The sequence below is a fragment of the Chelonoidis abingdonii genome, chromosome 24 (genome assembly GCF_003597395.2).
Source record: "Chelonoidis abingdonii isolate Lonesome George chromosome 24, CheloAbing_2.0, whole genome shotgun sequence".
In the NCBI taxonomy this organism is placed as follows: Eukaryota; Metazoa; Chordata; order Testudines; family Testudinidae; genus Chelonoidis; species Chelonoidis abingdonii.
This window is the reverse complement of record NC_133792.1, coordinates 21,534,706-21,548,294: the sequence shown is the minus strand read 5'-3', so window position 1 is coordinate 21,548,294 and position 13,589 is coordinate 21,534,706. Positions and strand designations below refer to the sequence as shown.

Genomic DNA, 13,589 nt, shown 5'->3' with positions numbered 1-13,589 from the left:
TCCTGCAGCACTCTGGTCTACATTGTCTGTGACTACTCGTCTGTCTTGTTCTTATACCTACATGCTATGAGTCAGGATTTCCGGTACGACAAAATGTAGTATGCGATCCTTTTAATGAGGGCTTATTAGCTGTAATACGGGTAATGTAAGAGGTGCTTATGGTGGAAGAGTCCAGTTTTGGTACCGGGTAGTTAAGCAGTATGCACCAGCTCCTTTCACTTGTAATGCACAACATAAGAGACTTGAACCATACCGCTGATGTTTAACTCTTTTTGGGAATACAGATGTGAGCCTTTAATTTTTTCTACTGCCATTTTAGACTGCCATCCATAGGGGTACTGTTGACAAGAGCTGGACAGCTCAGCCCTCCTCTTGAACAAAAAACAAATTCCACATTCCTCTCTGATCTATCCACTCACTTTCTCAAGGACTTGGACTGTTTGACTGACTAGGATATCAGTACAAAGTCTAATTTGAATGCTCAGTGCACTGGAGTGCCTGGCATTTGTTCTGCAGTGGGAAGAATTAGCAGTTGAGCTCTACTTGCACTGGCTAGTTGGTAGGAAATGCCATTAGCTCTGGAGTTAGTGAGTGAAATCACTGTGGGTGCTGGGAAAAGGTTTTTAGGGATTTATGAAAAGACCCAGAGAGCGGCTGCATGATTACACAGACAGTAACTTGGTGCCTAATTCTAAGCAGCACCTTCTTCTAAACCAGCACTGTTCAACGTTCTGCACTGAGGCTGTTTATGAACCTTTGCTTGCACCTTCCCTCTTAGCTCACTCCATTGTTTCACACAAAGGAGAAAAGCTCTTGCCCCTTTCCTGAAGTACTCTGTACTCCTGCAAGGAGTGTGAGCCAGGGCAAAGGCACTTTCTCTCTCCATATAAACCACTTCTTGTACGAGTTGATACCTGGAGGTGATACCCTCATAATTTGCTGTTAACAATTTGCTTCACTTGTAAGGAAACACACAACTTTTCTGGGTTTTACAGTGAGCTGAAGCCCAGATCATTCTTTTCATAGGGAGGAAACAGGACCAATAAAGCTGAATGTAGTTCTACCGAGTAGCAGTTACTAGGCTGTTTTAAAAACTAGAGGCCAATTGTGGTGTATCTGCCTTCAAAACTAAATCCTTATAGGGACTTTATGCTGTTCTCATGTAAAAATGACAATAGATTTTCTTTGAGAATTGAGAGGGAATGTCCAGTCTGATACAATTACAGCCTGAGTGAAACTATCATCCCCACATGAGAGCATATGCAGACATGCTGGCCTACCTTCCACTTAATATTCTGCTAGGACACTTTGCATTTACAGACTCAAGAACAGCTGTGTGAAGGGAAGCCATGATACTGCAGCACTATTCCCTTCTCTAGCTGAATGCTCTTCACGACTTTTTTATTTGCACTTTACATCCAGAGATGCTCTCCTGGCCTTGATTTTATCAGCAGCTGCTTTATCTTCTACTTTTTCTTCCACCAGAGATCTTGCTACAGGTTTCCCTAAAGGCACATTCTTTATGGAACAATTATGCTGCTTTTGCTTTTTTTTTTTTAGCAGCCTTTTCTGTAATACCAGAGTGCTGCTGTAGGCTGAAACCTGCAGAGCATCTCTCTTGTGGCAGAAACACCAACATGCTTTCGCAGGGGAATGATGCTAACAGCAGTTGATGATAAACAGCCCAGCTCAGATAATTCAGTCTCACTCAGTAATAAGGCCAGAGGGATTATTGCATTCAGCAGAGGAAAAGCATGCTGCGTTGTATTAATGAAACCAGCTCTCCTGGGAGTACCACCAAGTAGCAACACATTGGATCCATAGGTGTAGTTGCATGGTATTGCGCTGTCTGCACAGTGCAAGCCTCAGCCCTGGGATTCAGCATTTCATTCAATACATGAAGCTGCTTTAGCATTTAGTGCTGGGGTTCCAAGCCTGCTAATAGCAACAAGTTAATAAAATGAATCATTTCCTTCAAGGATCTAGCATTAGTTCATTAAAACATCTAAAGCAAGTGGACCAAATCTCAGTTGCTTCTATGACCTACTGTAAACAAGAGGCAGCTCCTAGTTCATTGCTGCATTCCATAATCTTACCAGTTCAGTCCTTTTCCACACGCTTAGAAGCACTGGAGTTAAAAAAAAACGAAAAAACAAAAACTTTAAAAAGTCCATAATTTGCTTCCCAATCATGGCCTAGTTTTGTGCAATAAAAAAACATTAGTATCAGATCTGCACCAATGGGGACCTCACAGATGGTAGCTAATGCATTTGTGAAAGTGGCACAAGGAAGACAGTTTGGGGGTTTTTAAGTCTCTATTTCAAGATAGTCCAAAGTTTAGACCAACACTGCTATACAATTTCTGCCTAACCCAGTTTTCTTCCAAGTAGCTGAAACAAAACAAACAGGAACACTTTTAGTGTTCGCACATTCCATGTAAGCTTTATTGTATTAAACACCACGTTCAAAGCAGCGGGTAGAGTGATAGGACTCATCATGAATTTTTTTAATTATTGCACAGCTAGTTGGCTATTAAAAACAGTTGCCACATTAATGTGTCTCCTGCAGGAGGAAGTAGCTCTGTAGGCATTGAAGGCACCAAACTTGCTCTATTTAAAAAAGGATTCTCTTTGCTTAGGCAGCCAGCTCTGCCATGGCTCTCTCCAGAGGATCAACAGTCCAGTAATCATCATCCCAGCCCAGGAACCAGCCAGAGAAGGTGGGAGGTTCAAATCCTTGCTTGATGATAGTGACAGGAATTCTCTTATCTCGGTTGGCAGGATCAGTCTCAATGTACCTTTTAGCTGCAAATACACAAGTAAGAAGAGCCCATAAAATCACTACATCTCCATATGGAGCAATCAGAGAAAGAGGCTCTGGAAAAGCTAAATGCAAAACAGATGCATAATGTCAGGCTGGCTCTAGTTTCTAAAATGTTTTTTTAAATAGGTGATGCTGCTAGTGGGTTTTTATCTAGGTTTACTGGCAGCTTGTCTCAGGAGCTGCTTTCAACAACAAGCCAAGCAGCTGGCAGGGTTCAATCAGAGATATAAACTGCTCCTTTCACATGTGATTTACATGACTGGACTCCTAATGAATATTACTATTTAAACAGCAAAGCACCATCCTATCCTGTCAGACACCCAAGTGATCACTTAACTCCTATTAGGGATTTAACCTTCCATTAAGAAGTTGTTTACCCACTGTACTGCTCAGCTGTGCATTTAGGTGTATGGCTTAAAGGGCAGGCACCTGAGAGAAAATTATGGGTTCTCTCACAGGCATAAGTAAAATCATTCATTTATCCTAACGGTTACTTTTTCACTGCTGGAAGCTGAGTGCAGTGTGTATGACAACCAGTAGCTCCTGAGGCAGAGCTACAGGGATCCTTCCAGACTCCTACAGACATAAGTGACTCCTTGTAAATGTACTAGTCTGTCAATTTTATGCTGCCATGAAGATTTGTGTTTTTCAAAATGTTCAACCCTCTACTCCTAGTGATCAAACTGGAGGTGAAGATCAACAGAGGAGAGTTATTTAGGAGAGGGGCATGTGATTGTTACCGGATGTCATGGCCTCAGTCTTTTCCTCTTCATGAGCCTCATTTCCAATCCAGACAAAGACCTACAGATTAAAAATCAAACAAACAGCGTCAGCCTCTATCTGACGTGAAACAGATGTCTGCAAAATGTCTCAGGGAGCATGATACAGAACTAGAATAAATCCATGCTACTTTGACTGAATTACTCATTCCGCTACACAAAGTGAAGACTACTGCTGGCGAAGGTTAAGAGAGAGCTTTCAGCCAGTCTCCAGGGTAGGAACAATTACATGCGAATCTGATACACGGGAGAATCAGCTGGTGTTTGAACTGCATCTTCACACTGAAGCCGTCTTTTTTCCTTAAGAAACCAGTAGCTGATATAATTATTTGTTGAATGCTGACAACATGCTCAGTCAGATACAGACAAGGCAGGAGACCAACCCCTCATGAGCTTACAGTCTGAGAGAGACAACAGACTGTGCTAGGATCCACCATAGCCTATCTCCTTTGGTCCATCATCTGACCAAAGAAGTGGCAGGAGCCAAACTCTACCCTCAACCTTTGGGTTAAAATTAATACAGTTTAATACCTGATCCATCATCTGTTGGATGACCTGGTCTCAAGCTTGTAGGGGAGGTGGATTCCATGATCTTTTCTATTTCTAATTATTTTGACTGTGGGTCTCTCAGCCTAAAGCCGTATGGTTCATATGCAATAGCCTCTCTTTGCTTCCCCCCTAGTCAATATATTTGAAGGTACCTGGTCCCATGTGTCAAGGATCATAACATCATCTGTAGCAAGGTCATCTTGGGTTAGCTCTCCAGGAACCTCTTCAATCTGAAAAGAATGAAGTTAGAGGAAGATCAGATCCTTCAGGGGAGCCATACAAGTTTGTATCATTTTATGGCACATGGGGAAACCAGTTCATGGAGGCGCTAATATTACCACTGGGGAATGAGGTGTGTGACGGTACAGGCTGTCCCTTTAAGATTTTGGGACAGCTGAGATGTACAAATGTACATTTGATCTGTGTTAAAGTATGGCTGTGAAACATGGACATTCAAACAGCCAAATAATAAAGAAACTACAATCTTTCAAATTCGGGTGTTATGGAAGAATTCTGAAAATATGATGGATAGACCACATAACCAATTAAAATGGACTGGGATTTGTAGGGCACATTTTAAGAGGTTCAGGGGGCGAGATGCATGCTTACAGGCGCTGGAAGGGAAAGCTGATGGCAGAAGAACACAAGGCAGAAGATGATCTTGGCTGGACAATGTGGTATCCTGGGTGGATCAAAAGGTGTATTCATCCACAAAGAGATTAGTGGAGGATCATACAGAATGGACTACCATGGTTACAAACCTCCAATAATGGACATATCACATAAGAAGAGGTGTGCAAGGACCTAGGAAATATTGGAAGACAGGAAGAGGTCCTGGGAATAAATAGAATTTGGGAAGAAAACCCATTGCTGTTTCTTTAAGGGTCTGGGACCAGGGGCCCTGCACAGTGGGCAGGGCAATGCTCTCCTCTCTCCCAGCCAATTGGGATGAGCTTTGGGAAGGGGATCAGCATATATGCTGCCTCCTCACACATAGCAGGGGAGACCTGGTGGGAGAAGGCTGCCTGCTGAATCCTGCAAACTTGAGGTCTAATTGGGGGTAAGGTGTCAGCTGAAGGAGAAGCTGGCTAAGGCCCTACAGCTGGCCTAAATCACCAGCCGAGCTCCAAGGAGAGCTTGGGGGGAGGGTGGGTTCCTGTTTTAAGGAAACAGAAAGGGAGAGAAAAAGGCTACTTGCCTGCCTGCCATACAGCCCAGCTGCTGCCAACGAAGCTGGGAGGGGCCTTGGGAAGGGCCTTAGGAATCTCCTTGGTAGCCGGTTGGGAAGAAGTTGCATGAGGAGACAGAGCTGAGTGGGAATAGTGGAGTCTGCAGCCTTGTAAGGGACACTGACAAAAAGGGAAAAAGCAGGAGCAACCCAGGGAAGTGGCAGTGGATTGGAACAAGCAGCCCATAACTGCACAACACAGGGTCCCTGGGCTGGAGCCTAGAAGAGAAGGTAAGTTCCCCTTCTCTCCCAGTTAGAGAGTGTAGCCCGCAGGGCTAGCTTAGCCTTTGCTGTAACACTAGGAAACTACAGCCCTGTATCCCATCAGACAGTAGTTTAAGCAAGTTTTCATGAATATAGTCAGGTAGAATAAGCCTGTGACCATGGGCTAGATATATGGCCTAATAGTAATGCTTAGATTTTGGGGAACTAGGAATAGTTTGCTTAATAGCAGGAATTGAAACCTAATGGTAAATGGCAACTGCAAGCTCATGGAAGTGATAACTGCAAATCTGCTTGCACAAGAGGTGACTAATATAATGAGTTAAATGGTATTAATATGTATTAATATGTTAACCTATAAGATAAGTAACCCCAATAATGTGAGGAAGTTAGATTTGGCCATGGAAGGCTAAGCCTTCGCATGAATATTCATGATGATGTTCAGACCCTGTAACAGGGCAAATTACTATGTAGAAGGGAGCTTTTCCCACCATTGTCGGCATTCCACCATTTGTCCCTTCTACTCTATTGGGCATTGGGAAGTCTGGACCATCAGATGCATTTGGCATGCCAGCGACAGCGCTGGTCCTTTGTCTCTTACCACCAGGGCCTCATTATGCAAATCTAAGAGCTTCTGCAAAGAATGACACCAGAGACACCCCTAGTCTTGTAATATTCCTATCTGTTTATGTAGCTTGGAACTTTTCTGACTTTAGTCCTTATTTTAATACAAGTCTCTAAGGCTTGGCTTTGCCCTGAGTGGGTGTGTCCTTGCCATATGCCTAAAGGGCCCCTACAAGCTATTGAACTCACTGGTTTTAGTTCTGCGTCACCTGATTCTGGGACAAGAACCGTTCTGCCTTCGGATCAACTGGCCATCACTACACGTAGTACTGACTAGTCAAAAGGATCAGGCAACAAGAGGAAGCACAAGCATCAAGATTTAAAGAGGCAAAAGACAGATTAGTCGCAGATGGGGACTGAAGGCCTGGCACACAGAGTGTACAGCTTTGATTTTTTCCTGTTACCCCAGAGGGCGCTGAACTGAGAGAAGACCAGCCCAGAGGGCCAGGCCATGGAAGCTGGAGAGTGCTACAGCCCAGGATGACAGATGATGGGGGTGCAGCACTAGAGAAGAAGCCCAGCAATGCCGCATCGTGGCCCAAAGGGGTGCTCTGGTGGTGACAAGGTGCATTTGCATATAAGGGAGGGGGAATTTGCATGGTACCTGATCACACAACACCTACTGCCGGGGGCGGCAAGCCGCAGGGGGTGCTCTGCCGGCGCCACAGGGGTGGCAGGCAGGGTGCCTTCAGCGGCTTGCCTGCGGGAGGTCCGCCAAAGCTGCGGGACCAGCGGACCTCCCGCAGGCAAGCCGGTGAACGCAGCCTGCCGTGCTTGGGATGGCGAAATGCCTAGAGCCGCCCCTGCCTACTGGTCAGCGTTAGCAGCCTGTTTCTTCCATAGAAACACAAGTTCATTCACAGTTCACCCCGGTAAACAATAGAGTTTAGGCTCTGGTGCTGCTTAGTCATTCACACACTCCGTACTCCTAATTCTAACCCCTGTCACTCAGCAAGTGCTGGAGTTCAAGCCAAAAGAGCCTGACTGCTAGCCTCAGGCAAAGGAGACCTAGCTCGCTGCTGCAGGGATTCGGTGTAGGGAAAACAAGGCTTTAGAGCTGGCTGCTTTCTTTGCAGCAGGGTGCTGCTAACACGCTCCTTCTGCAGAGCCCCCTGGGGAGGAGCCCCCTGTGTGTTTGCTGGGGACTGGCCTGGGAGGCAGAACTGTAGCCTACTGCCTGGCTGAGATGGGTTTTCCCCAGTCCTGGGAACTGGAGGCTTGTTTCCTTATGGAACGCCGCCTCTTAGTCCATCACACACTCACAATGAAGCGTCCGCTCTTGTTTGAGCAGGCAAAGAGGCGAGGGGGGTTAACGTCCATCTTCCTGTCCTTCAGCCGGGGGGAGGTGCGATACGCTGCTTTTCCACCCAGAGCTTCCCAGAAGCTATCTGCAAGAGAGAAGAGTATGCTGACACTCCTTCCATGTCCACCCGCCATCACGCCAGTGCGGGGCTACCCACGCTGGGACTTTGCTAATGCCCTCTGCTTGTCTGACACCTGGCGGAACAGAGGCACATACTGCTCATGCACAGAGTATGGCGAGGTGTGTTTGCTCTTCTTATGCCTATAGCAAAAATCCCTAGTGGCCGCTACACATGAGTGTAAAGAAGGTGCTTTGGAGTAGCCATTCCGTGCCTGGGCAATGAACCAGACTGTGCTCAACCATGGGGCTGCAGTGGCAGGGGGACAGGAAAGGACACCTCCTGTGCTCCCTATAATGTGCTTTATCCAAAACACTGGGACAGCAAAGGTCCATTCCTTGCCCACCCACAGACTGCAAGGGACTACGGCAGAGTCTGATCACGAACTCCAGTGACTTATGCAATGGTGCTGCTTCAGTGGCACATCTGCTCCTGAATACATCTGTGAGGGAAGCAGCCACACGTAGCCATGACACTAAAGCAGCCTAGGGAGTCGCACGGGATCCTTGACGTGGGAGGCCAATGCCACAGACAAGGAAGCATCACTAAGTACAGCAGAGTCCGAGTCAGCTTCCTGCTTGCACCTTGATCAGGTAGTCAGGAGGCTAGAATCTTTGTATCTCAATGAAGGGGTGGGGTTGACTTTCTCCCCTGATTGTTCTCTGGCTGTTTAGAATTGGCTCCAACCATGGCTCTCCCCTAGTAGCTACCAAAGGCATCAGGAGGGGAATCAGTCTCTAGCAGCAATGAGATGTGTGGAGATGGGGTGAAACAAATTTTTAGGCCCCTGCCTGCTAAAGTGACCTGATAACTTTCAATGGGTCCCCAGAGCAACCTTCCCTCTTTTGGGTGTGTGCGATTTTAAAACCGCTCCTACTCCCATTACCTCTCCCAGATAAGCCGGAGGCCTCTTAACCTCCTGCTGAGTGGTGGACTCCCCCATGTATGACATACCCGTATCTCTTTCGGTGCAGAGCCTAGGAGGATGAGCTTCCCAGAGGCAGAACCGCTGCTTACCTCTTTGATTGGCCTTGATGTGGGAAGCCCAAAGTAAATACCCATTGAGCAACTGCCAAGGAGAGCAAGAAATTCCAGCTACCATGTAAGGAATCTGTGAGGCCCAGCCAGGCCTCCCTCACCTGGCTCGCTTCCCTCAGCAATTTGTACTGGGCGAGCTCCCAGAATCTTCAGCAGCTCTTGTGCCCCAGATATCTCGGTGTCGCTGGCTGCTTGGCCAACCCAAAGGTAAGCAGCGGAGGGAGTTTTCAGGACAAACGCATCGTTGGAGTTCAGTTCACTGGCAACAGCATCCAGCTGGAAAGCAACAGCACCATAGCTATCAAACGGGTCGATATTTTTGCCATTGACAGTTATATAAGGACTATGATCAGTGCCCCCAGCACTGCAGAACAAACTTTAACCCTCCACCATACAAACACCAGTGACTCAGGGATAACATCACGCTGCCAGTTGCAGTCAAGTCACTGAAGCAGAAAGATTCTTGAACAAGCATGAAAAGATTAAACAGGTGTGTGAGGGCATATATGTGTGTGGGCGTGTGATGACTTGCAGCCAGAATAGGTAGGGCAGGATACTTAAGTACTCAGAGGGGAGACCTCCACAGAACAAACTCCATCCTGCTGGCATTGGTGATTCTGTAGTTGGCATTTTTCCCTTGCGTCAGTAATGAACCAACATCCTAGCATGGAGCTAGGAGGCTGCTGGATACACCATATATTTATGACTAATGAGCAGGATTTTTTAAAAATTTTTTTTTATTTTTTGCAAGAATAGGGGGGATGAACCCAAGTCCTGGCTCAAATTCTATTTGGAGACAAGATACTTGTCACTTCCTGCCTTTAGCTGTTAAGTACCATTGTTATGTGCTGTTAAAGCAACGGCTGCGTTCCACCCCAGAGGCTGATACTCTTCAGTGGTGGGTGAAAGTCTCACTTTATATTCGTATGCAAAGTCCTTTGGGAACTTTGGAGAAAAGCCCTTAACAACATAAAATGGTATTAATAAACTCATGGGAACAGGGTGATTACTACTACTTACCCATGAGAAAAAGGGAAGCTCTCGATAGCTTATCTAGACTCCGAAGTTGTTTCAATTTAGCACAAGTCCGCCAGAAAGTTTAACCTGGCCTTGCCTCTGCTCTCAGAGGGAACGTGATGTGACAAGATCTTATATTCCAACTGCTATCTGCGAACCCAATGTTCGGGGTTGGCTGGCTTTCCCATCACATACCTCCACTGCTCTGGTGGCTCCAGAGGTGCTGGACCGGACCTGAAACAGCCGTGTTGCAGCTGGGGCTGTCTGGCCTCCATCCCTGGAGGTTCCACCCTTGTAGACAATCAAAGGTTTCCTGCCAAACATGCTCATCAGATGAGCTGGCTCTTTTCCCTGCACCACTCGTTTCTGGAGGGAAGGAAACTCAGAGTCACATATGAGATGATGCAGAGCAGCCAGGGATTCCCAAATAGGCCACTCCTTTTCTCCCTCAGAGCATGAGCCCGCTGGGAGCAGGGAACCAAACCACTGCTTCTCACATAGAAACTGGTCTGTGTGTAAATTAGGCCCTCAAAATTGCATAGCAGGGACCCTACATGCGGCAGCCTGACCCGACTAGCAGCAATAAACATTAGTGTAAAGAGTGTTAGGTGCCTTCTGGCTACGCAGCTGAACAGCCACCTCATCTTTACTATTCTTTGTCAAGTTCGTTTAGTGGGACCGGAGCCACCTGATTTAGATGCAGTGCAAGAAGCCACCTTTTCAGGTGGTTTCTGCAGTGTGACAAGGGACTTCTATAGCTGCCTCTGGAGAAGATGCTAACAGGAACGCAGCTGATCCTAACAGGAAGCAAAACTGGAAAGAGCTGAGTCAATAACTTTTACTAGTCCGTGGGTTGGGCTCCTGGTTTTGCTTGGCACAAAGCCTCTTCCAAGCAGCTCTGGCATGGCAGGGTGTGCGAAGGCTGCTGCACCATTGCTGGGGTCTAGCAGCAGAGAACTGCACAGGGAAATAAATGTGCAAACAGGCCTGTTGCCATCCAGTATCATAAGGGGAAACCGACTCTCACCACACATGTGACATTTGCTCTGAGGAGGATCCTGAAACCATCATGGGATTTCAGTCCCCACCTCTCCTTTAGAGTCACGAGAAATCTATGAACCACACGCTCAGGGATCTGATGAGTTACACACTTTTTTCCCCTTTAAAGACAGACAAACTGCATGTTTAAGCTTCCTGCTGCCAAACAGTCACTTCCCTGAGTCCCTCAGGCCTTTCACTCTTGAGGGGCAGCAGAGAAGAGGTTTGTCAAATCTTACGCTGCCTGCACTGCCTTTTATAACCCTTGAACAGCACCTACATACTACAGAAATAGGCACTTTAGAAAGGCCAAATTTATAGCTATATGAGAGAGATGCTGCATTGAGCCTTTGTGTCATGGCCCTTCTGGACAGGTTAACCCCACTGTGGATCCAGATTAGAAACCCTGGGGAATTTATTTGGCTCTTGGGAGCTCTTTGGCTCTTTCTACTGCCTGCATTTACCCTCTGGTGCCAGAGGCTCTCCTCTCACTCACATTTCTTTTCGCTTGCACTTTTAATTTTTAAATACAGCCAAGAATCAAAACAGATGTCTACACTGACTCTGGAAGTTTGCACTTCGGATCAGTACCGCAGCCTACAGAAAGGAAAGCTAAATATATCCAAGGTTTTTCCTGTCCTCCCTGCCAGCAAGCAGTGTCAGCTACTGACACTTTACACCAACTGTCATGAGGCGAAGTTTATTCACCCCTGAGCATTATTAACAGTGAGGCGCAGAAGGGCTGTGTCTCTCACGGGAGAGGGGTGCTGGAAACTGGCTTGCCATGGCAAAGGCACACACGTCATTAGTTACAGAAGCAGTGGTTTTATCTACCTGCACGGGGCTGCCTCCCAGCTCTTCATCCAGCTGGACACTGAGGAATGCGGAGGTTGTAATCTCATCCTGGGAGGAATCTGCACCCTGCCTGAAAAATACAGAACAAAATCTAACAGCCTTGTCTTCAGGTCACAGGGAAATTTCCTAAGCCCTAGAGAGGTCAGGAAAAGGCCAGGGACTCCTGGTTGTTAACCAATGTGCACAGCATTTCACTGTAAGTGTGGAGGGGAATCCGCTAACATACAGAGAGTGAAATGTTTAATCAGGGAGATCGATACCTTTACAAGGTGAGCAGGGTTTTCTAAGTATCCACGTTCTTCCATTGTGCCCAACCGTGTGGTAGCTGATTTAACAACACAGCTGCGGTGGCTGTTAGCAGCCTCCACACAGGGAACACTCCCTTAAGATTTCAGCTACACAGCTCATGATGGGGTGTAAGCCACTTGAGAGAGCTCCCCTCCCCTGGCTGTGGCTGCTACTTTCTCAGTGCCATTGGGGACTGCCTGGAAGGCCCAATCACTGTGTGCCTGATTCCTTTTTGCACTGACTCCTTCTTGCCTCCCATCCCCCTACTAACATTTGGCCTACAGGTGGAGCCTCTCCCGGGAGAAATCTAATTCTGGCTGGATCCTGGGATAAGTGGCAGCCCGTAATGACCTGATCTCACCGCAGTGGACTCCAGTCCCATGCAGTTACAGTGTAGGGCATTTGCTTTTTGGCTTCTCTCCAGAAAATCCCTCTTACCAAGTGTAGATAATCTGTCCCGTTTTTCCACCATGCTTGTAGTCATACAAGATAATATAGCTGTCCCCTCCGTAGAACTGGCCATACAGCGAAGGATTCACGGGCACTTTAGCAGAGCCTTCTATTCTCCAGATCTACAAAACCAGCAGCAAGAAGGGGGAGGGCAAACACCCCAAACCACGAAATGTGAGGACAGAACAAACTGTGCTACATTAACAAGGGACATTTTTTCTGTTTTCTGTCGACTTCACATATTCAACCTCCTACAAGCCATGGCCCTGCAGTGCCACCTGCTGGGGAAAGGTGGTAAAACAACGAGCCTCATACAGCCTTGTGCAAAACCTTTCCAGAGAGGCCCAGAATCCAGGCAAAATTTGCCTGGTTTCGTTACAAATCCCAAACCTGGGCCAGGTGCACCAAAAGGCTCAGAATCCTTGGGGTAAATGTGAGTTGGGGCAGAGTGCCTGTGAGCTGGGTGACTTGTTGGCTTGGTGGTACCCAAGAGTTTCTTCAGCCTAGGGCAACCTTGGGCTGAGCTTTCAGCTGGGCTGGCCCCCCACATTTCCAAAGGAGCAAGCATTGGCCAGAACCTGTTTTCAGCTCGGAACTGGGATTGCACAGCAGAGAGAAGAGGATGCCTCAGCGTTTAGCCCTTCTGAGCACAACCTCAGCATGGGTTCTTTGCACAAACCCAGGAGTCCAGATGGAGAGGGGAGACGCTCCCTTGGGCAGTCCCCCTGCCCCTAATGCACTCCTGGACCGTCACCCTCCCCTCCTCCCCTGCCAGGAGGCAGATAATGGAATAATCAAGAGGGGACACAAACTGGCCCCTGGGGGTGCTGGTGCCGCCATTCTCTCTTCGTGTCACCCCCCTACCTGTTTCTTGCCAGAGCCATCGTCCTCCATGCCATGCTGGGCAGCCATGGCTGTGGAGTTGTGCAGCGTGGCAGCATCGAAGGGCACCTTCTCGACCCGGGCGATGTGGCTGGAGATGTAGGCCGTGCCCAGCCCCTCCGTCTGGTCCCTGTCCCGCCAGTTCTTGAAGAACTGCTTGAACAAGGGGGTCTCGCCGCTCTCGGGCAGGACTTGGATCTGAAACGAGGGAGCCAGCCCGTCAGGGGGAGTCTTGCCCTGAGCCTGGCTGGGCTGCAGTTCTAGCCAATCCCAGCTGTAACACAGGCACTGGCTTCAGGATGACACGGGGCCATATAAATCCCTAGGGCGACTCCACAGCAGATGCCCCAGAGAGGGATTCAGCCACAAAGAGCA

General features: G+C 47.7%; 1 protein-coding gene across 3 annotated transcripts in view; it reads right to left on the bottom strand.

Annotated features, from left to right (window-relative positions):
• Positions 1–2,414: 2,414 nt before the first annotated feature.
• Positions 2,415–13,589, bottom strand: part of GSN (gelsolin) — a 44,880-nt gene continuing 33,705 nt past the window's right edge. For 2 of the 3 annotated variants that reach the window (XM_032767517.2, XM_032767515.2), the window contains exons 9-17: positions 13,197–13,412; positions 12,321–12,454; positions 11,574–11,664; positions 9,897–10,067; positions 8,786–8,960; positions 7,489–7,613; positions 4,304–4,381; positions 3,564–3,624; positions 2,415–2,804 (exon numbers count right to left, since the gene is read on the bottom strand). In XM_032767517.2, coding sequence (XP_032623408.1) covers positions 2,635–2,804; positions 3,564–3,624; positions 4,304–4,381; positions 7,489–7,613; positions 8,786–8,960; positions 9,897–10,067; positions 11,574–11,664; positions 12,321–12,454; positions 13,197–13,412 — 1,221 coding nt within the window. In that variant the 3' untranslated portion in view covers positions 2,415–2,634. The remainder of the gene's footprint in view (positions 2,805–3,563; positions 3,625–4,303; positions 4,382–7,488; positions 7,614–8,785; positions 8,961–9,896; positions 10,068–11,573; positions 11,665–12,320; positions 12,455–13,196; positions 13,413–13,589) is intronic. The other variant, XM_032767516.2, reaches the window with a different exon arrangement.